A 24431-nucleotide genomic window follows, 5' to 3' on the forward strand; every position below is an offset into this window, starting at 1 on the left:
AGAATATGAAGAAAGAGAATGCTTGTACACTTTTAGTGTGAACATAAATTAACATAGTCACGTGGAAATGAAGATGTCAATTCATGAAAAAACAAAAACACAATTACTATATAATCCTACACTCCTACTGGCCTTGAGTTTTATTGTCATGCTGCTTATGATAGCCAAAATATAAAATTAGTCTAAATATTCATAAACAGATGAATGGATAAAGAAAATATGCTATATATACATAATAGATTACCACTTGGCAATAAAAAGAATGGAAGCCTATTGTTTGTAATTATATGACTAAGAAGAGGACATGAATCTAAGTGAAATAAAACAGGCACTGGGGGAAGGAAATTCACAGCATTCCTAACACCTACAGAATACTTGAAAAGTTACTTTTATAAAATAGTGGTTAACAGAGGTTGAAGTAGGTGAGATAAGACCAAAACAGAGAAAATTTGCCAATGGGTACGATGCTACATCTAGAAAGAATAAGTTCTAGAGCCAGGTGTAGAGGCATATCCCTTTAATCCCAACCCTTAGGGAGGAAAAGGCAAGCAGCTCTCAATGAGTTCAAGGCCAGCCTGGTCTACAGAGTGAGTTTCAGGACAGCCAGGGTCATACAGGAAAAAAACATGTCTCAAATAAACAAAATTGCATGCTCTACACCAAGTCAAATCCCAGTCATAATGAGTAAGTTGTTTTAAACTGACAAAATGATGGTCTGGCAAAATGGCTCACTGGGTACCTGCCTTCAAGACTGGCAACCTGTGTTTGATCTCCAAAATCAACATGGTGGAAAGAGAGAACTAATTCCTGCAAATTGTCCTCTGACATTCACATGCATGATCACACACATGTATCCACCTATATCCACTCGTACATACACACACACACACACACACACACACACACACAAATACACACACATACACATGTACACATACACAAATAAATAATAAATGTAAAATAATAGGATTTGAGATATGGCTTGGTGGTTAACAGTGGTTGCTGCACAACCATGGCAGTTGGAGTTTGGATTGCAGCACTTACATAACAACCTGGATGTCCCAAGCATGCCAATAACCCCAGCTTCTCATGAGGCAAAGATGGGAAGATTGCTAGCACTCTGCTAGTTTTCAGGCCTTGCTGAAAAAAAAACATGAGCCACAGGTACAAAGAGAAACCATGCTTGAAAGGAATAATAGATCAAGAGTAGTAGAGGCCACCCAGTGACTTCTTCCTGTCTTTGCACACTTATGCACCACAGTTATAAGAACCCACATATACATGCACATACTCTATAATCCATTAGATAGATGATAGGTAGGTAGGTAGGTAGGTAGGTAGATAGATAGATAGATAGATAGATAGATAGATAGATAGATAGATAGATAAAATTACAATTGGCAGAAATTCAGGTAGCAACTTTCTGTCCACGTCAGTACATGCTATCCATCTTTCTTTCTTCTTGTCCACCTCCCAGCTTCTGACCACTCTACATTCCTACCATTACTCTGCATTCAGATTCATTATCGCATATAAAAAACAAAGCACAGTACTTGTTTGTCCGCCTTATTTTGTTTATTCCATTAGAGCAGCAAAAGTTCTAAAAATAATGAAACAACACTACACACTATAATTGTCTAAATCCACAGTTCTGGAAGCATCGAGTGGTGGTGAGAATGCAGAACAACAGAACTCTCATACATGGCTGGAGGAATGGAGAGTAGCATTCAGCTATTGCTTACAAATCTTATGACCCTGTAATTACAACCCTGTTGCTTACTCAATGAGTCGAAACTGTTTATGCAAAAGTCTGCACAGAAACACTTAGAGAGGCTTTACTCATAATTGTTAAACCTTGAAAGAAGTCAAGAGTCCCTTTAATGAGTAAACAAATTCTAGCACAAGTGCTATTCAATGATTTAAAAACTGAGCTCTTGAAATATCAAAGAGTCTCGGATAAAGGACATATTCCCAAACAAGTATATAATTGTTAAAGAATGTTATTTCTAACTGAACACCAGTATCAGGATAAATAATGAAATGTGAGAATTTTTAATAAAGTCAGGGAAGGGGGTAAATCCCCATCATCACCACAATGACTATTCTGACAATATAATAGACAAAAGAATGAAAGGAGACATAAACGTCAAACTAGACAACAATCTTATTCGTTGATGGCATGGGCATATAATGTGGAAGCATGGTGGAATCTGCAGAAAACATATTCAAAGCAATAACAGCCTTGAATTATGCACTAATAATCAGTATTCCATATTGAGTACAAATAATACTGAGGGAGTATCTACACAGCAACAACCAAAAGTACTCGGAAATATTTCAGAAATATTCAGAAATACTTGGAAAATTGATCTAGGAAAATTGAAAATGCTGTTGAGAAACAGAAAGCACAGGAACAATTCAAAACCCAGACCCTCCTCGGGGCTAGGAAGACTCAATGCTGTCACAGCTGATGAAATCTTCTCCAAATTCACCGACAAATTCAATATGAAAAGCTCAGTGGGTATTTTGGAATAATCAGATTCACATAGAAGAAGAATATGTGGACATACACAATAAATGTTCTGGAAAGGAATCAAAAAGAAGTACTGCCCTCCCAAATATGAAAACGTATTATAAAGTTATGGCGATTAAAACAGGACGGTACTTGTATAGGTGTAGACAGCCGGGTTGACAGAGTAGAAGACAGAGGACAGAAATAAACAGAGTGCATATGAAACCTCAATAGTAAGAACCCAATCCTATGGATCCAGGGAATTACTCAGTAGCTGTTGGACTGAAACAGCAGAGACTTAGCATTTGAAGGGCAAGAAGCTATAGCCTGTTCCAAACTCTACCCTAAAATAAGATCCACATAGATCCAAGCTTAAAACTGCAAAAGTGGAACCATGAAATTACTAGCAGAAATGTTGAGCCAATCACTTTAAATATTAATATTTGGAGCTAATAACATCTTTGTAAGGCATAAAATGAACACCTAGACTCCATGAAGGAAAGGATCAAAAAACATGACCATGTATAACTTTAAATAAAGTTGGGCAGCATATCTATGACAAGGAAAGTCAAAAGACAACAAATGGGTATGGGAAGCATTTGGGGAAATATGTATTTGTCAAGAATATTTATTCAACATCTCTTCTTAAAATAATAAGAGGAAATAACACCCTACAAGAAAAACCTGGTTACATAATTTCCAGTATATATACATACTTCTATACTACAGTGTTATCATTTTAGTACGGTTCTGCTACACAAAGATGTAATTGATAAACTGTTATATACTGTATAAAAACAAGTTGAGAATTTCCACTTTTTTAAAAAGTGGTCATATTAATCTTTATAGAGAGATATATGCACACTTGTAGACTTATATAAAATGCCTCGGCAGATACAGAAGTGATTCATGGTGCCTCTGGAGAGACATTGAGAGAAGAGAGTTAATGAAGGAGTTTTTTTAGTTTATCCATTTATGCATTCATCAAATAGCAGTTTAAGTTGTTCTATAGAGTATCTTTTAGATCCCAAGGATACAGGTAGGACTTCAGTTGCTATTTCTGAAGGGAGCTAGACAATAAGCTAATTCTACAAATGATCAAGATTTCAATGAGATTGTGAGGTTGACCAAAGGCCTCTCTGAGGAGGTAACAATCAAGACTTAAATGACATGAAGGGGCCAACCGCCAGAAAATCAAGAGGAAAAGCAGTCCAACTAGAAAATGAAGAGGAGAGTTGGAGTAGCTGATTGACAGTGGGATCGGGTAAGATCAGATGAGACTAATCCTATATCCTCTTTTACTTTTTTTATAAATAAAATACTGGTAGCAATTTTAAACAAGAAATTAAGAAATCAATTCAGAGACACAGGTAGACTGGGTAATCCCTTAGTCAAGCTAATCTCATTAAGCCTCAGTTTCTCCACTTTGTAAAATGAGGAAAAGAACACTCACCTCTGAGGGGATGAAGCACAAATTAAATGGAATCTATGGAAAGGGTTGCTTGGGTTGGGCCTCTTTTGGATGCAAGAAACAGAAACCAAATGAAGCAAGATCAGGAAGCAGAAATCCAAGGGTAGGAATTCAAATAGAGCTCATTGTACCTGGAGCTTGAGGAAATGTCTAGCTGTAGCATGAACCTCTCTGCTCTAGAGGTCTGTCGTTCATATGGCTCATCCACGTCACAAGCCTGCTTCTCTCTGCACAACTGCCCCATGTCCTTGCTTGGCCAACTACATTTAGCTGTTCAACAGGCACTTGACCTAGTCCATAGCACTCCCAACCCAACCAGCATCTTGGTGTACTGGACCTCTCAGCTTAGCTCCCCACAACTAACTGGCAACATCCCTCTGCATCTCTTATTTCACATTCCCAAGGAGAGCTGATCGGATTGGTCCACCTCATCTACTAAAGCTGGGCCACTCACTCACAGATAGTGGGACTGGCCTTGGGTCGGTACTGTGCCCTAAAGTGAAAGATCTGCTGCACAGTTACTCCTTGCTCGGCTCTTTAGCAAGAGCTGTCTGTGAGTAGAACTGGACTCCACACACAAGGAGATGTAAGGATGACTTGGCAAGAAGTGGCATCGCTGATGTATGTAGGTAACACAGTGACTGGCATGTGGTACATGTGATACAGCAAATGGTTATAATTATTAACAGTACCATCATGCCACCTCTTACAGGAAGCCTTCCTGGAACTCTGTCAAACTCCCTAAGCTTTTCCTCTCAAGTCAGAGCCCCAACAACAGGAATCATCCAATGCTTTCAAGATGGAAAGTACTGTGCTGGACCCTGAAAAGGAAATACACACACACACACACACACACACACACACACACACACACACACACACACACACAAAGCAGGTCTTCATCCCAGCCTGAAGGAGCAACTCCTGGGGCACACTGCAAGGTAACAGGCAACATAAGCCACAGAGATGCAGACAGGGGGCCCTGGGAGTTCAGAGAAGGGCAAGCTGTTGTTTATCCATATGTACTCCTGTCTCCTAGCTACCTCCCCTTAGATGTCCCAAAGGCACTTAGAACTAAACATATTTAAAACTGATCTCATCTGCTCCCTCCCAAACCTGTTCCTCATCTCAGATTCCCTCTCAGTGAGGCAAATTCATCCAAGCCATTTGCTCAAGCCTGAAACATGAGCTGCAGTGGCTCCTGTCAGCTGTCGCAGTTGCTAAAGTTGTCCCTGAACCTTTGGTGTGTGTTTGCCTTGCCCCAAAGGTCAAGACTAATAATAAAGTTGAGCTGAGCAGCAGGGCAGGAAAATTAAACCCAGCTTGGAGACAGACAAGACCCAGCGTCACCAGAATCAGTTTCTGATTTGACCTCTGATGTCAACCAGTATAATCCCTTTTGGGAAAGCGGGTTGACAAAAGCCTAAAAAAGATGCTCGTGGTATTTTTCCCAGAGAATCTGCTTCAGAATCAATGACCATTTATCTGGGTCCCCTCCTGAGAAACAAACATTCTAAACACAAAATTATCCCTTGTGGGACCTTTTTTTCTCTGATCCAATACTGGGAAGCCGTCTTTGCATCCAACAAAAGTAAAAGGGTTAAAGCACAGCTGTCTACAACTATTACCTAGGGATGAAAGCTGTGGACATTCTATAGCAACAAGGAAAAATTATTATGCTGTAACTAAGGATACAGGGTTATGTGTGTGCTCTGATTGCAGCAATGTAAAAATTTTGGAGGCATAGCATTGCCTAGGGGACATTTACATTTTCTTCTCTGTGAAGTTCAAAACTAAAGATCCAAACATTGTCATTTATGAATTATCCTCCAGCTGTTGACTTATTTAGCCAGTCTCATCTTTCAGTCAAGAGTCTTAATCATATGTCTGTTTTCTATCAGTTCTTCTTTGAGTTCTGCTCTGACAAAGGCAAGTCACCCAGTATCCATTTGCTCTCATATGTCAGGACAAGAAAAATAGGATATAAAAACAAGCGCTTTCAAAATCTATGGTGCAGACTGCGTGGAGCCCACTTGGAGTCTTTTGCAGGCATGGTCACCCCCTGGTGGCCACTTGCCTGGTCGCCTTCGGGTAGCTCTATGGCCGCTTGGACAGAGGGCTCACCTCTCCCTGGCCCAGTCCCAGCTTTTTTCCTGGCGTCCAAGACTCCTCCCTTTCTATTCTTCTGGGCGGGCTCTAAGCAGTCTGCACTGCTGGCATGAACTCCCCACCAGGTTGCGCTCTCACACCTTCCTCCCCAAAGTCTCCTCCAGCTGCAATGACGTCTTTGTCATTGGTTCGCATGCGCCCTCGCCACTGACCAATGATAGAACGTCACTGCCACAGGCCCCAGAGTTTCCCCTCTGATTTTTCCCCGTAATTGGAAAAAAAAATGGAGAAAATCTAATACTAAGGCGATCCTCCAAACTCGCGGTTCTAAAAGAGAAGTGACACACAAGAAAAGCTACAGTCCCCAAGCCAACTACTTGCTTGGTCATCGTACCAGTACCCGCAGCTCTGCAGCATAGAGCACCCACCCTGGCTAAGCCTAGCAGGCCCTCTCCTCCAGATATCCACATGAGGCCCCGCCCTCCTTGCAGCAAGCCGACTGAGTGTGAACACTAGGGCTGGCTAATGCTAAGCTGATGCAATCTGGAAGCTAGTTGGGAACATCTGGTGAAAGGGGTGTTGGGAAGGAAAATAGTTCCTGCAGTAGCTCTCTCCTCAGTAATCCTATTTTTGTAGTTGTATACAAGCATCGCTCTCCCCTCAGTAATCCTACTTTTGTAGATGTATACAAGCATCGGCTGCCTACCTAGGGTAATGGTTCAGAATCACTTAGAGGGCTTGTGAAAACAAAATGGTTGGGAGTCATGAACTGTCAGGGATTTTGTGTCCATTGATTTGAAATGAGACCTGAGAAACTGTTTCTAACAGTTCCAAGGTCTGGTTCAGGCAGTACACTATTAAATAGATAGATGATAGATTGATAGATAGATAGATAGATAGATAGATAGATAGATAGATAGATAGATAGATAGAGATAGATAGATCATAGATACCTCTGAAGCAGTTTTTTTTTAATAGCAAGTTGAAAAAAAAGTGTTAGTTGTGCAGGAGGATCACAAGTTTGAGGCCAGTCTGGATGCTGTATTCAAAAACACAGGTTATGCCACATACTTACTAATTGTGGTGGAGGCTATTATCAAAATAATAGCAGAGACACCTCAAAAGTCTTATTTCTCCATAGAAACACTGCAGACAAAGCAGAAACTAATAACCAACTTGTCAAAACACTAAGAACCAAGAAAAGGGGTTCCAGCAACTAAACAAATGTTGGATTTAAAAAGGCAATTTTAAAATGGTAGGTTTCTTAGTTAGGATTACTATTGCTGTGATGAAACATCATGACCAAAAGTCAAACTGGGGAGAAAAGGGTTTATTTGGCTTACACTTCCGTATCAGTGTTCATCACTGAAGGAAGTCAGGCCAGGAACTCAAACAGGGCAGGAACCTGGAGGCAGGAGCTGATACAGAGGCCATGGAGGGGGCTGCTTACTGGCTTGCTCTCCATCACTTGCTCAGCCTGCTTTCTTATAGCACCCAGGATCACCAGTCCAATGATGACACCACCCACAATGGGCTGGGCCTTCCCCCATCAATCACTAATTAAGAAAATGCCCTACAGATGAATCTTATGGCAGCATTCATTTCCTTGACTGAGGCTCCTTCCTCTCTGGTAACTCTAGCTTGTGTTGACACAAAACCCACCAACAGAATAGGAAAGCTTATTGGAATCTGTACTTGGTGTCCAGTACATTGGTGGTCCTGAAAAGAGAAGCCTGCATTTCCATGTGGAAGCCTGACATCTGGTTCTGGAGGGAAAAAGCAGAGCAGACTCTATGGGTAAGCTACCCTTTCTGTGTGTTCTAACTAACTTACTTAGATGTTGGAGGACTTCCAGAGGATACTGATCTCTGTCTCACCTCACTCACAATGCAGGCAGGGGAGAAGAAAAAGGACCAAAATAGAGTGTAGGAAAAATTTTAAATAAGAAGACCCATCATATACATGCACGAAATTTTCAAAATATAAGTGAATTTTTTTATTTAAAAAGTGAGATTGGATTCCTCAAAATGTAAGAAAAACTAAGAATATGTAGACGTCTAGAGTAAAAGATTGAGCCACCTCGCCTGAAGGAAGGGGCTGTGACTTCAGTGAATCTGACTAAGCTCGAAGGTGGTGTGGCCTATAATGTGTTACCTGCTACCATGAGTGCCTGTTTTGACTTCCGAGTGGCGCCAGATGTAGTCATGAAGGCCTTCGAGAAGCAGCTGCAGAGCTGGTGCCAGGAAGCGGGAGAGGAGGTCACCTTTGAGTTTGCTCAGAAGTTTACAGAGCCTCGAATGACACCCACTGATGATACAGACCCATGGTGGGCAGCTTTCAGCGGGGCCTGCAAGGAAATGAACCTTACTCTGGAGCCAGAGATCTTTCCTGCTGCCACTGACAGCCGATATATCCGAGTGGTAGGGATCCCAGCTCTGGACTTCTCGCCCATGAACCGCACACCCGTGTTACTACATGACCATAATGAACGACTGCACGAGGCTGTGTTTCTACGTGGGGTTGACATATATACACGCCTACTTGCTGCACTTGCTAGTGTGCCCGCTCTGCCTGGTGAAAGCTGAGCTTTCAGCCCAATCACTGCCAAGGATCTGTTGCCCCCGCCCCGCCCAGTAATAAAGCCAGTGTTGAATGGGATGTTCTTTAAAAAAAAAAAAAAAAAAAGATTGAGCCAAAATGTAAACTGGACCATTTAAAGTCCTGGGAGCAAAGCTGAGGTGGGTTTCTTTGAGAAATTGGAATATTCAAAAGAAAAAACATAAATGGCAGAATTTAAAAAATGTGCTCAGAAAAGAACTGAGCAGACCCCCAGCCATCACCAATAGCGATTCTTAAGGCAACAGTACCCTAAAATAGATCAGTTTTTGCAAAAAATAAGAAGATAAGTTTTGCTATTGCTTTTGACTTTTTTTTTTTTTTTTGTAAATTTGGTTTTGGTTTGCTGAAAGGTTTTGTGGGGGAGGAGTGCATGTGTTTTTTGGCTCCTTATGTTTAGGAAATCTCTATAAAAACACCAACTAAGAAACAGAGACTTCAGTGAGCACACATAAGGAATACAGTGTTCACAAAATTAGTTTGGAAAAGTCACCTAACAAACACATTATTAAGGCTTTCAAAAACAGCAAAGTCAGGGCGAAGGGAAGAGGAACTATAATTTGCAGCATTAACATAGTAGGACATTCAAATGCATTCTCCTTTTGTCTTGAACTTACTATGAAGCCTGGGCTGCCTTCAATCTTTGGATCCTTCCACATCAGTCTCCATCTAAATGTAAAGGTTTGCCACAAAAAATAACATGAAAGAGTAGTTCAGCTAAAGGAACAAAATAAGGAGGCAGGAGATAGCTTTAGTATTTTAGATTACTTGCTGCTCTAGGGGGGCCTGCGATTAGTTCCCAGCAACCATGGCAAATAGCTCACAACTGCCTCTAACTCTAGCGCCAAGTAATCAAATGCCCTAGTTTGGTCCACATGGGCACCCACACACAAATGCACATACTCATACAGATACATACACAGACACATAAATAAAAACCAGTCTTTAAAAAAAAGGAACCGGGGTTGGGGATTTAGCTCAGTGGTAGAGCGCCTGCCTAGCGAGCGCAAGGCCCTGGGTTCGGTCCCCAGCTCCGGAAAAAAAAAAAAGGAACCAAATAAATCAGTAGAAGCCATCCCTTGGAAAGTACGAAGAATTAGGTTTACCAAGTAAATACTTTAACATGGTTGGCTCAAATGTGCTCAGATAGCTAAAGGAAAACATGAGCAAAAGTTGAAAGAAAAAAGGTTCTGTGTGTTAATATAAATTTAAATGATAGAAAGTATGAAGAGAAACCAAAAAGAAATGTTGACTATGAAAGCTACAGTAATTGAAAAGTCCATCAGACACATTTGACCAAAAGCTGTAAATATAAAGACTAGAACAGAAATCAAGTATAAAAGAGAAAAGATAAGGGGTGGTTTTTGAAATAATAAATGCTTTACTAGACTAGCAAACCTGAAATATATGAAATCCAACAGGAGGGCCAGTGAGATGGGTCAGCATGCAAAGGTGCTTTCAGCCAAGTCTGACAGCTTGAGGCCAATCCCTGAACCACACATGGAAGAAGGAGAAAAATAACTCCCTTACTTTGTCCCCTGAACTCCATACATGTACCAGGGTTCATACAAATACAAATAAATAAGTAGATATAATTTTTTATCCAAAATCGAGCTGGAGAAATCATCATAAAAAAGAACCTTATAGACAATTACATGGAAATATGATAATATGAAAGATATTGATGAATCCCTGAAGAAAAATACAACTTCTTAAAGTGCAATAGGAAGAAAAATAGCAAGAACAGACAAATAGCATAGATCAAAGTAATAATTATAAAACTCCCACTTCCCCACAAAGCCCAGGGCAACACCTGGACACTTTATAGCTGAATTGTATCAAACTTTCAAATATGAATTCATACCATAACAGGCAAGATAGCTCAGAGAGTAAAAACGCCTACTATCTAGGCTGCAGACCTATTCGATCCTCAGGAACCACATGGTGGAAGGAGAGGACGAACACTTGAATGCCCCTTTGACCTTTACAAACACTCTTGGGCTCGAAAGTGAATGATTCAAAAGAGGAAGAAATTTGAAGCATCTATTAGCAAGAGATGAGGACTAACATGAAGACCCACAACTGGCCAAGGTGTAGAGCATAAGGGCCTGCAGAACACTCAGCCCTAAAAGCAACATCTCTACTGAAGACCTCCTCACAAGTCTCAGGCATCTGTGTGGAAGAGGGGGCAGAAAGGCTGTGAGAGCTGAGGATGCTGTGGGACTCCAAGGAAACTGTATCTTCCCGACACAAGAGGGCAACTGCACACGCAAACTCACAGCAGTTATGACAGCATGCACAAACCTTGTGCGAGCTCCAGCCAGAACAAATCCCAGCATGGAGAGGAGAGATGAATATTTAGTCCACCTTTAGCCAAGGAACTACGGACAATTGAGAGCTGCTGGGAGAGGGACAGTAAGTTTTCTTTAAGAGTGCAGCTACTGATCCACTGGCCAGACTCCTATGAAAATATGAAGACAAATTGGACCTGATGGCTGAAGAGAAAAAAAAAAGGACACAAAGTTGGGTGCATAGAGAAAGGTGGGCGATCTGGAAGGAGTTGGGGGAGAGGTGAAAACAGACAAAACTCACACTTTGAAATTCCCAAAGAACTAATTTTTTTAACAAAAGGGAAAAGATTACAAAAAGATCTGAAGGCACGTCTTCCTAACATCATGAAACCAATGTCACTTCATACGTAAGGTGAACAAAGACATTACCCAAAAATATCTACAAAGCAGGATCTCTGAAAAATATTTATACAAAATTCTTAAATAACATAAAACAAGTTGAGGATGGGGAGACAACTCACTAAGGTACTTGCCACTCCAAGCATAAGGACCTGTGTTCAGATCTCCATCATTGGCATAAAAATATGGAAATGGCATTGGGTGGTGGTGGCTCATGCCTTAATCCTAGCACTCAGGAGGCAGAGGCAGATGGATCTCTGAGTTCAAGGCCAGCCTGGTCTACAGAGTGAGTTCCAGGATAGCCATAGCCACACAGAGAAACCATGTCTCAAAACAACAACAACACCAACATTGCAGCAGCACCAGTAATCCCAGTGCTGGGAAATAGAGAAGGCCAGCATCTTACTTGCCAGCCATTCTAAATAGTAAAATCAACAAGCTCCAGGTTCAGCAAAAGACCAGTCTCAAAATATAAGGTAGGGGAGTTAAAGAGATGGCTCTGTGGTTTAGAGTACATGTTGCTCTTGCAAGGGACCCAGGTTCAATTTCCAGCACTGGCATGGTTGCTCAACCATTTGTAACTCTGGTCCCAAGGAGTCCAACACCCTTTGCTAGCACACGTGTGACACACACACACACACACACACACATATTTATGCAGGCAAAACACTCATAAATGCATACAATGTAAAATTAATATATATCTTTTTAAAAGTTTAAACATCAAAATACATAGATATAAATTTAAAAAGAAAATTGGACAGATTATACACTTAAAACTATAAAACACTAATGAAAGAAATTGAAAGACATAAATGTTCAATGCTCATAAATTGCAGAGAATATTGTTTAAATGTCCATATTTCCTGTAATAATATGTAAGTTGAATGTCATCCCTATAAAAACCTCCATGTCTTCTTCATAAAAATAAAGATAACTTTTTTAAAAAGATTCATTTATTTCATGTATGTGTTTACTTTGTCGCTGTCTTCAGACACACCAGAAGAGAGAGCCAGATGCCATTACAGATGGTTGTGAGCCACCATGTGGTTGCTGGGAATTGAACTCAGGACCTCTAGAAGAGCAGTCAGTGCTCTTAACCGCTGAGCCATCTCTCCAGCTCCAACATATAGCTTTTTAAGAACATTTTTTTAAATAAGGAATCTCACTATGAAGCTCTGGTTGGCCTGAAACTCGCTATGTAGACCAGGCTTGCCTTACACTCAGAGGTCTGCCTGCCTCTGCCTCTCAAGTGCTGAGATTGACAGTTTGTGCTGTTATGCCTACAACAATAGCTTTTTCATTAGCATGTATGAACTTTACCTATAGTAAATTTAGTGTGGTATGTCCATATAGATACAGTCTGTACTGATCAAATCCTATTGTGGGGTACACAGCAGAAAAGAATGTTTGGCCATGGGTTTAAGCCAATAGAAAGTCTTTATTAGTTGCCAGCAACTACATTGGGTGTTTGCAATCCCAGCATAGCCCTGAGCCTTTCCTCAGTCCAATTTTAATCCTCATGAGAACAATACTTGCTATCAACATTTGTATAAACATTGTGGTCTTTTTCTTCTTCAACCAAGATGGGCTGTTACTTTCTGCTTATAGCTCTGTAGGCGTCTCTAGCCCACAGCTCCAAAGTCTTCTGCACATTGCTCCTTGATAACAAGTGTCAAGGACCTGTAATTCACAGGGTCAACTTAAGGGAGGAAGAGCTTATCTTCATTCATATTTCAGAAATTTCAGTCCACCACAGCAGGGAAGGAATGGCAAAGCAGAAAATACAGACTGAACCCATAGGGCAATATAAGGTTGAGACCTGTACCCAGAGACATACTTCTTCCAGCAGACCCACTTCTGGGTGCCGCATATGAAGCCATGGCCATACATGAACTCCATCATACCTCCCCTGTGATGGACCAAAATCTTTGATGATATGAATCAAAATTAATCCCATAACGTCCTCTGTCTAATATGATTCATAGCCTCAGCAGAATAGATGCTGTGGATATACAAAAAGAGGTGAGGCTATATAAGACATAAGAAGAAATGATCCCTTCTGGCACCTTGGATCTCAGGCTTCAGAATTATGAAAAAAAAAAAGCTTTGCTCTTCCAGCTTCCTAAGCTATGGCTTTTTAGTATTACAGCCATAGGAAAGTAAAGTGGAAAGGAAGAAGTAAATTGTCTCTATAAGTGACATTGTTTATAGAGTTTCATAAGTGAAACTCCCAAAGAATTCCTAAGAAAGCTATATAGAGCACATAAACAAATTCAGTAAAGATACTAGCTCAAGATACACACACACACACACACACACTTAGCTTTTCTATGCCTCTAATGAATGAAAATTAAGAAAACAATTTTATGTACAACCACAACTAAAGAATAAAATAGTTGGGGCTAGAGAGATGGATCAGTTGTTATGAACACTGGCTGCTGTTCCAGAGGACCTGAGTTCAATTCCCAGCAACCATATGGCAGCTCACAACCACTTGTAACTCCAGTTCCAGGGGATCTGATACCCTCTTCTGGCCTCCCTGGGCACCAGGCACTCATGCAGTACACATTCATATGTGCAGGCAAAACACTCATACACAGAAATAAAAATTAAAAAAAAACTCAGAAACAAATTTAATCAAGGACACGAAGGACCTGTAGAGCAAGAACTACAAAGCATTACCAAAAGGAATGAAATGGCATCCTGTGTTGAGGAAGACTTAACTGTTCTTTTAAGAGTTTATTGTTGGTTTCTGGGCGATGCAGGAGGCTGGAGGCCAGAAGGCTGGCCCTACCATGGGGGACATGGAAACTCTGTATCAAGTCCCATTTTTAGTGTTCTAATGCCCCAACCTGAAGCTTAAGAAACCACCCTGGACACTGGAAAAAATTTCCTGAACAAAACACCAATGGCTTATGCTCTAAGATCAAGAATCGACAAATGGGATCTCATAAAACTGCAAAGCTTCTGTAAGGCAAAGGACACTGTGGTTAGCACAAAATGGCAACCAACAAATTGGGAAAAGATCTTTACCAATCCTACAACTGATAGAGGCCTTATATCCAAAATATACAAAGAACTCAAGAAGTTAGACTGCAGGGAGACAAATAACCCTATTAAAAATGGGGTTCAGATCTAAACAAAGAATTCACAGCTGAGGAATGCCGAATGGCTGAGAAACACCTAAAGAAATGTTCAACATCTTTAGTCATAAGGGAATTGCAAATCTAAACAACCCTGAGATTTCACCTCACATCAGTGAGAAGGGCTAAGATCAAAAACTCAGGTGACAGCAGATGCTGGCGAGGATGTGGAGAAAGAGGAACACTCCTCCATTGCTGGTGGGATTGCAAACTGGTTCTGGAAATCAGTCTGGAGGGGTTCCTCAGAAAATTGGACATTGAACTACCCAAGGACCCAGCTATACCTCTCTTGGGCATATACCCAAAAGATGCCCCAACATATAATAAAGACACGTGCTCCACTATGTTCATAGCAGCCTTATTTATAATAGCCAGAAGCTGGAAAGAACCCAGATGCCCTTCAACAGAAGAATGGATACAGAAAATGTGGTACATCTACACAATGGAATATTATTTAGCTATCAAAAACAACGACTTTATGAAATTCATAGACAAATGGATGGAACTGGAAAATATCATCCTGAGTGAGGTAACCCAATCACAGAAAAACACACATGGTATGCACTCATTGATAAGTGGCTATTAGCCCAAATGCTTGAATTACCCTAGATGCCTAGAACACATGAAACTCAAGACAGATGATCAAAATGTGAATGCTTCACTCCTTCTTTAAAAGGGGAACAAGAATACCCTTGGCAGGGAATAGAGAGGCAAAGATTAAAAGAGACACAGAAGGAACACCCATTCAGAGCCTGCCCCACACGTGGCCCATACATATACAGCCACCCAATTAGACAAGATGGATGAAGCAAAGAAGTGCAGACCGACAGGAGCCGGATGTAGATCGCTCCTGAGAGACACAGCCAGAATACAGCAAATACATAGGCGAATGCCAGCAGCAAACCACTGAACTGAGAATAGGACCCCCGTTGAAGGAATCAGAGAAAGAACTGGAAGAGCTTGAAGGGGCTTGAGACCCCATATGAACAACAATGCCAAGCAACCAGAGCTTCCAGGGACTAAGCCACTACCTAAAGACTATACATGGACTGACCCTGGGCTCTGACCTCATAGGTAGCAATGAATATCCTAGTAAGAGCACCAGTTGAAGGGGAAGCCCTGGGTCCTGCCAAGACTGAACCCCCAGTGAACGTGATTGTTGGGGGGAGGGTGGCAATGGGGGGAGGATGGGGAAGGGAACACCCATAAAGAAGGGGAGGGGGAGGGGTTGGGGGATGTTGGCCCGGAAACCAGGAAAGGGAATAACACTCGAAATGTAAATAAGAAATACTCAAGTTAATAAAAAAAAAAGAAAGAAAGAAAGCACCCTGGGTGCACATGCCGTCGGCTATAACGGTGCACACCCTGGTGGTGGTATCTTACTTCCTCATTACCGGAGGAATAATCTATGATGTTATCATTGAACCTCCAAGTGTTGGCTCAATGACCAATGAACATGGGTATCAGAGATCAGGAGCTTTCTTGGCTTACAGAGTAAACAGACAGTATATTATGGAAGGACTTGCATCTAGCTTTCTGTTTACAATGGGAGGTTTAGGTTTCATAATTCTGGACTGATCCAATGCACCAAATACACCAAAACTCAATAGGTTTCTTCCTCTTCCTCTTCCTCTTCCTCTTCCTCTTCCTCTTCCTCATCCTCCTCCTCCTCCTCCTCTTCCCCTCCTCCTCCTCCTCCTCCTCCTCCTCCTCCTCCTCCTCCTCCTCCTCCTCCTCCTCCTCATTGGCTTCATCTGTATTCTACTGAGTCTCTTCATGGCTAGAGTATTCATGAGAATGAAATTGCCGGGGTACCTGATGGGCTAGTACCTTTGGAGAAGAAATCAGTGAATCACGGCTTTGCTCCTGTTAATAAAGTTGTAAAGGCTGAACCACTTCTTTGTGTAATGTGGAAAAGATTGGAGAGTGGCATAACCATTGCATGGAGTGAGTGACACCCAAAGCTAGGCCTGGAAGTCGTGGTGTCAAGTGCACTACAGTATTTTTCCTGATGACCTATCCCAGTGTATCAGCTGTATTAATTGGCATTTTTTTCTTAGTTTTTTTTATTTCTTAAAGAAAATATACTCCTCCTAAAACTTTGGTATGGAATAAAATGATTATTTTTTTTACAAACCCATCATCAGTTTTTGGACATGATATTTCTGACTTTCAGAAATTAATGCAAATCGAGAAGTGTATGGTAAAAGCTGAGATATTTGGATGACTGACCAGTTCTGCAGCGGTGCTTTGCCTTGAAACATTGTGTGTGGTACTCGGCTACTTCAGATGCACATGGGGGACTTGTTACCTGGACAACGTGGTGTATGAATGGAGCAGAAATAAATGATTCTTCTAGTTAAAAAAAAAGAGTTTATTGTTTTGAGACAAGGTCTTGCTATGAAGCTGTGGCTGACCTGGTATTCGCCAAGAAGTCAGAATCCCCAAATTAAGATGCCAACTTTATATACCATGATTCCAGATTCACATAATCATTATTAAAATTCCCTCAGCATAGTATTAATATTTCTCTTGCAGATCAGATTCAGGGAAATCAACTCAAGGAAGAGCCCTCTGAGCATAGCAATCAGAATTAACTACTCAAATAGGGAAAGAGTCCTGTAGACAGAGGGAGCAAAAGAGGGTAGTGGAAGATTTGGCCTCTTTCCAGAGGAGGGATGGAGAACAGGGAGAAAGCTCAGTGGGGCAATAGAGACCAAATCGCACACTTGTCTGTGTGAGGACTGGACTTTTTAATTGAGTTGGGAGTCGTATACATGTTTTAAGAAAAGGAGAGACAGTTTTAGCAGGGTTTTACCTCTTTGATCAAGTATAGTAGAAATTATTTTAATCCCAGCCCAGGGCTTCTACCCTGCCTTGATCATTGACTTCCCGAATGAAAGACACACTCATAGACTTTATATTAACTGAGCAGCTGCCTACCCTCCATGCTATTAGAATCTACTTCCTTATCAATAATCCCAAGTTATTACTTAGTATTTACTGTTTCATCTAGGATGCTCTTAACTCCAATTAGGCAGCCCTTAGGGCCATGATCTCTTGACCTTTATCCCATGGCGTCTTTGACCAAAGTAATAGTTAAGGATATGGTAAAAAATGGTAATCATTTGGTTTGGTTTGGTTTTTGTAAGATCAGCATGTAGTTGAATGCCCCCAAGATTAATCACAGGTAGAGAAGAAGTAGGAGATGAGGGAGGAGATTACAGATATCAGGACAAAACAGACTTTGAATTCCAACTGCAGAAGCTTAATGTCTATCTTATAGACAAGAGAGAATTAAAGAATTCTGACTATAGGAGAAATTCTGTCATATCTGGATGCTAGAATCTCTCCACAAGAGCTAATATGAAGAGCAGGCTGGCTATCTACGTCACACACAACAGATACAATCCAAGGAGGTTGAAATGTGAGGATGAAGGGCTACAATTTTCAAGCTCTTAAATAGGCAAAATGGACCACATTTGGGAAATGCGTATAGATATGAAGATTTAGTGATCTTCTATTCATTCAACAAACTCCAGCCTTCAAATGCCCTAGTTAAACTAGAACACAGAGCATACTCTATCCCCGTTACCCAGCTTTATTTTTCTCCATAGTGGTCATAACTGCCTTACACAATACTCTCAAGTCATCCCTCCATATCTGCAATGTCTACAGTCACAGGTTCAAATAACCACAGATTGGAAACATTTGAAGAAATGTTTCGATACTGCACATGTATAGATTTTTCTATACCCTAAACAATATGGTACAACTGCTATTTATATGGTATTTATATTTTGCTAACTATTAAAAGTAATTTTAAAATGATTGAAAATATACAGAAGAACCAGAAACTATAGCACAGGAGGTCACTTGAACCCATCATTTTGGGACCTTGTCTCAAACTTAAATTCGTCCAGTCGGATAACTCAGACCTGTAATGTCAGTAATTTAGGAAGTTGAGGCAGAAGGATGCCAGATTCAAGGATACCTAGGCTGCAGTGAGTTCAAGTTTAGCTAGAGCAACTTCAGTGAGACCATAATCTCAATATAAAAAATGCCTAGCATGTATAAGAAATACAATAAAAACCATAAATATCATGTTTTATATCTAGAAGCTTGATTTATGTGACATGAAAACAGAAGCAGAACTATTTGGACAAAGAAGAGAGTGAACAGAAGGGGAGAGAAAGAGAACAAACTAGGGGGCAGATAGGAGCAAACTGTACTTGTATATATGGATGAAGATGTCACAATTAAATCCATTGTTTCCTATCCTAACTAAAATAATAACAAAGTATGCAGTAAGATATGCAAAGTCTATATGCAAATGTCATCAATTTTTATAAAACAGTCTTAAGCATGCATAGATGTTGGTATTTGCAAAAAAGCCTGAAATCAAGTCTCCAGGGATACGTAAGTATAACTGTGTTTTCTTAATGACTATTGTTGATTTTTGTCGACCTGTGCGGATCTTGTCTGCTGGACCTGAGATCTGAGGACCTACAATAGGGTGGATTGTAGCCTGATGCTATAGACAACCTTACTTCAGTCTTTGTAAATGAATGTAACCAAGAAGGCAATGATCAGAAAAATGTGATCAGAAAACCATGTAAATAACTGCCAGTAAGTGCATACTAAGCATTAACAGAGCAGTCCATCTCCAGAACTCCCTGCAGACGAATTTAAACACAACTGCCTGATGACACATACTATAGATTATATCTGGGAAAGCACGAAAGCAAGGGAGAAGAGGAACAGATGTGCACCCATATCCAGGTTCAGGGTACACTGACCAGATTGGGTTCTGGTATGATAGCTATAATCTGATGTCCACCAAGAATAAAGATATCTTATTAAACTGAATGTAAATGTTTGTTCCAGGAGTCATGAAATCATGCCCTATGACAAACCAGGGAACAGAATGCACCTCAGGTAAAAGACCTCTGCCTTTTTTTCCTGGAGCCTCTCTCACAGTTCCTCAAGGCATTGCTCACCGTGCATCATTCTTTCGACTGTGTTCCAGTATCTCCCCACTTTTTTGGTTTTTTTCAATTTTAAGCTATTTCCTCTTGTTTGGAGTCATCACAATCCTAAGAGAAGCATGAGCAGACATGAGATGGGCGTAAGATGTAAGACGATTATACATGGTACTGTCCTGCCAGGACACAGGATCCCCTTCTGCTACTGCTTCTCCTCAAATTCCAGGCAACTGTTTAGAAAAGGTCTGAAATTTGTCATCCTGGTACCCAGTGGTCTAGTTCTTTATACTATATGGGACAGAACAATGGCTGCATGGCTCAGTAGCCTGAAAATGCCAGGAAGCTTAAGCAATAGGTACCTCTTGGGGCAAAAAGTTTAAGTAAATAAGATAACAGCAAGGGGAATATCTTGGGAAGTAGTTCCCTGCTCCCTTTTATTTTTAAAAAATTGTTTCCTTTTTTATATACTTATTTTTATTTTAGATACATTGGTGTTTGACTGCACATATGTCTGTGTGAGGGTGTTGGAATCCCTGAGGGGGTCAAATCTCCCAGAACAGGAGTTACAGACACTTGTGAGTCACCATGTGATGCTATGAACTGAACCCAAGACCTCTGGAAGAACAGCCAGTGCTCTCAACTGCTAAGCCATCTCTCCAGCCCCTAAAAGTTGTTTCTTACGGGTAAAATGTGTATGTTCTACAAATGTTTGACCTTACAGGGTCATAAGGGATTCTAATGATGTGTTTAATTTGCCATTCTTCATAGAATTTCGTAAAATTCCTACTAGTAAAAGTTGGACCATTATCAGTTTTTAACTATGTGGGAATACCCATAACAGAAAGTGTGCAATAAGGTGGAAACTAAAAGTTTTGGAGGAGGGTAAGTTATCTAACTTTGAATATTGAATAGTTACTACTTTATCGTGTAAGGCTTGAATTGTCAAGTGACCCTCTTTCCTTGAGGAACAATATAGTATCCAAGATCTCAGAGTCAGTGACATAAACTGGACTGTTAATTTCTTCCCAATTTACAAAGTGAGGGACAGGAGGATCAGGTACATACGCCCAGGGTGTTTCAGCAGCAACAGATGCACTGAACACTGACAACATACGAAGAACAGTCAGCCATTCTGCTGCCATCACGCCCTTCCCTGAGAATTCAGCAACTCTTTCCCCTTGGTCACTAAATTCTTCATCTGAGTCTCTGTCCCTTGAGTTTGACAACTCTGTTGTTCCATTCTGTATCTTTTCCTCAGGTGTAGGCCTTTTGTTGACACTTTGTAATGTCTTTACCTATCTGCCATAGGTCAAGTTAGTCTTTTAGATACTGACACTGGCTTTTCAGCAGTCTGAGGAAAAAACAAAAACACAGGCTTGGCTCAGGTGAATTAGTGGAGCCAGGCAACTCGATTGACTACACATAACATCTCTCCAAAGAACTGTGACACTAAATTGTTTCGGAGGGACCCCGCAACATTCTGTAGCAGTAAGGCCGTCCTTGCCCAGTCTTTTTTTTTTTAAGTATATAAAATACAAGGTATTTTAAAGAATAGTCCAACTACCCTACTCCACCTCCTTTATTTGTAAATTATGCTTAAGTTGTCCATTAGCTCTTCTCACAAAAGATTGACCCTGAGAAACGCCTGTGATATGGGCTATATCAAACTATTGGCAAAATTCCTGTAAAAGATTAGTAATCTATACAGGAGCATTGTTAGTTTTTAAATATTTTACAGGGGCATAAAATAACAGAACCCAGTGTTACGTCATCCGAAGTATTTAACAAAAATTTTATTTGTTTAATGAAGAATACAAATTTAAAGGGTTAGTCTAATATTTATTTTTGTAAGCAATCTTTTAGCATTTTATTATTTTCTGTAGAAAGCAGAATATCATCTATATGATGTATAATAAAAAGCAAGAAGAAGCAGTTCTTCAGCTCTTTTTTAAAACATTAACAGGCAACTTTTGACATAAAGTTGGGCTACTTATCATTATCCATTCCTTATTCCCATGTTGAATGACTGCCAATAGTTAAGGCACTATCTGCCCATGGAGGGCTGGAACCAGTTATCCCTTGAATATAGGAAGGCCCACTATCAGCACAGAGGCAGGTGTGATCATAATATCTCCTTTTTTTTTTCTAAAGGGATGGATGCGAGTCTGGCATGCCGCATTAGCTTTCTCATATGCCAGTTGTGAATAATGGGTATTTCTGCCTCTCCATCAACTCTAAGACATTTCACCAGCTGTTAGAGATGAGAAACAAAATCTTGATATGGATCATCAGGCCCCTGTCTCATTTCTGAAAGTTCCAGTAGTGTTTGTCTAGAATCTGGTAATTCCTGCCATGTGTCCTCACTCCTAGGCCCTCCAATCATCATCACAGTCCTCAGGTAGAGGAGGATACAATAGTTCAGGCCAGGGAGCAGACAATGAGGGGTGCTTAGCATCAAACAACAGTTTTGCTTTTGCTCCAATGGGTCCTTTCTGACCTTGCACTGTAAAAAAGACATTCTTTCTAGTATGGGTGCGCATGCCCATGCGCACGCGTGCGTGTGTGTGTGTGTGTGTGTGTGTGTGTGTGTGTGTGTGTGTGTGTATGTGTGTGTGTGTGTGTGTGTGTGTGTGTGTGTGTTTTTCATTATCTGACTCATCCTCACATAAAGAATCTGTCATGGCCTTTTCTAAGTCCATTGGCTTGTCCCCATTTATTGTTTGTATCTCAATATGAACCAATGCCCAAGTCACCCAGGATTATATTGGAATACTTCCTCCTTATTTATGGGGTTTCACTATATTTTCTTTAATTTGATTCCATACTCCAGGATCTAGAGTGGCCTTTTCAGGAAACCAAGGATTATATTCTGTTATTAAATCCCAACAGTCTTGCAGCTGGGCTTTAGACATGGCAGCACTAGTCTTTTTAAAGAAAGGATGTATCAACTCATACATATGGTGCCATTTTCCTACTTGTAGCCCCATATTAATCCCTGCTTACCACCTCCTGTAGGGGTCCTCGAGTCCTCTCATGGCTTTTCATTTAGGTCCCTGAAACAACCCCTTGTCGACTTTTTGGCCAATCTGTGCAGATCGTGTCTGCTGGACCTGAGATCTAAAGACCAGAAAGAGAAGGGTGGACCACAATCTAATGCTATATATAGACAAGCTTACTTCAGTTTTAGAGTACTTTATACACAAATGTAACCAAGAAAGCAATGATCCGAGGAAGGTAACCAAGAAAGGTTGCCCAAGTTTAGAAAAATGTGATCAGAAAACATGTAAATAAATGCCAGTAAGCATATACTAAATATTAACAGAGCAATTCATTTCCAGAACATCTTGAAAACAGATGAATTTAAACACAATTGCCTAGTAGCACATACTATAGATTGTGTCTGGGAAAGCACAAAAGCAAGGCAGAAGTCCATATCTAGATTCAAGGTACACTGACCAGATTGGGTTCTATAGCTCTGTTCTCACATCCAACGAGAATAAACATGGTCTATAAATTGAATATAAATGTTTGTCCCAGGAGTCATGAAATCATGTCCAAGGACAATTCAGGGAACAGAATGCACCTCAGGTAAAAGCCCTCTGCCTTTTTTTCCTGGAGCCTCTCTCACAGTTCCTCAAGGCATTGCTCACCGTGCGTCATTCTTTCGACTGTGTTCCGACAACTATGCACTCATTGGACTGAACAGTCCACAAAGGACAGATAGTGTATCTATGGAGTCCACCATTTTAGCTTCAATCCACAGAAGTGTGGCTAAAGCATAGGAAGGATTAGACAGATTTCCTTATGGGCAGACAGATAGGGAATGTGGCCATGGCTGGCTCTCTCCTCACCCTCCTGACCAGAGACAAAAGCCTGACAGCTTAAAACAAAGGCTTTGTTTCCTCCTGACAGTTACCAAACTGATGGGCTGGCTCAACAAGTTCAAGGCCATATCAGGACATGTTTACACAGCGGTTAGGCCAATCAGCCATCCTGTCTTCCTTTCAACTGGCCAACTCTAAATTAGGGGAGAAAGGCCCTTCAGAGGCTTTTTTTAAAAAAGTCAATCCAAGGAGAAGTTACACTTTAGCTTCCCAAAACAAACACTCCCCCGCCCCCCTGCCAAGGGTCTTTTCTCTGTATAAGCATGCGTGTTTCCTCATCCCTAATAAAAAGCTTTTCTGACTGCTTGGGGACAAAATATACTGTCTCAAAACAAGAATGTGGTATATTTTAGTGGTATGGTACTTGAAGGTGAAATCCAAGCCATTGAACATGCTAAGCAAGGATGTACTGAGCGACATGCCCAGGCCTTATCTTGCTGTGGTTTGTTTTGAATTTTATTTCACATGAATTAGTATTTTGCCGGCATGTAGTTATATGTACTGTGTGCATGCCTGACATCCTTGAAGAGTCAGAAGAGGGTTTTAGCTCCCCTGAAACTAGAGTTACAGATGGTTGTGAGTTACTAGGTGTCTACTAGGAATCAAACCTGGTCCTCTGCAAGGGTGACAAGTGATCTTAGCCACTGTGCCATCTCTCCACCCAGCCCTCATGTTACGTTTCATTTATTGAAATTCCATCATTTGTAGTATAAATATATGTAGGCCCACTAAAGAAAGTGCTGTAAACGAAGCCAGCTATCTATGGCTCCAGGGACATCGTGAAGGAGAGGACAAATGTTATAAGAGCCAGAATGCCAGGTACAGACACATGAATGCATACACATGACTGGGACGAGAGCCATAGAATTAGGCATGCCAACACTAAAGGGGTGACCTATCACGGGGTTCCATTACTATACAAACAACTATACGCAACCAATGACGACTATAAGAGGGAGAATTAGCCTTTCCCAAGAATGAACCCCTGAATTGGTTATCTGATTCAAATCATATACAG

General features: G+C 40.8%; 3 protein-coding genes and 1 pseudogene across 4 annotated transcripts in view; 2 read left to right on the plus strand and 2 right to left on the minus strand.

The window, feature by feature from the left end:
* The window catches only part of Maged2 (MAGE family member D2), a 204067-nt gene extending 199743 nt beyond the window's left edge, over nucleotides 1-4324 (minus strand). The window contains exon 1 of one of the 2 annotated variants that reach the window (XM_063279730.1): nucleotides 4115-4324. The gene's annotated coding sequence lies outside the window, so the exon portion shown is untranslated. Of the gene's footprint in view, nucleotides 1-3965 lie in introns of both variants that reach the window. The other variant, XM_063279729.1, reaches the window with a different exon arrangement.
* Nucleotides 1-24431, minus strand: part of LOC134484045 (large ribosomal subunit protein eL21-like) — a 345020-nt gene that overhangs the window by 62962 nt on the left and 257627 nt on the right. The window lies entirely within an intron of this gene.
* Nucleotides 8152-8696, plus strand: Acy1l1 (aminoacylase 1 like 1). Its single transcript, XM_039100500.2, has one exon. The coding sequence runs from the start codon at nucleotides 8255-8257 to the stop codon at nucleotides 8675-8677; it is 423 nt and encodes a 140-aa protein (XP_038956428.2). The 5' UTR covers nucleotides 8152-8254; the 3' UTR covers nucleotides 8678-8696.
* Nucleotides 14206-16437, plus strand: Ostc-ps1 (oligosaccharyltransferase complex non-catalytic subunit, pseudogene 1; annotated as a pseudogene).

Source organism: Rattus norvegicus, chromosome X (genome assembly GCF_036323735.1).
Source record: "Rattus norvegicus strain BN/NHsdMcwi chromosome X, GRCr8, whole genome shotgun sequence".
NCBI lineage: Eukaryota > Metazoa > Chordata > Mammalia > Rodentia > Muridae > Rattus > Rattus norvegicus.

Coding starts and splice junctions, on each gene's coding strand:
- Acy1l1 (XM_039100500.2), top strand. CDS start 8,255: ATGAGTGCCTGTTTTGACTTCCGAGTGGCGCCAGATGTAGTCATGAAG.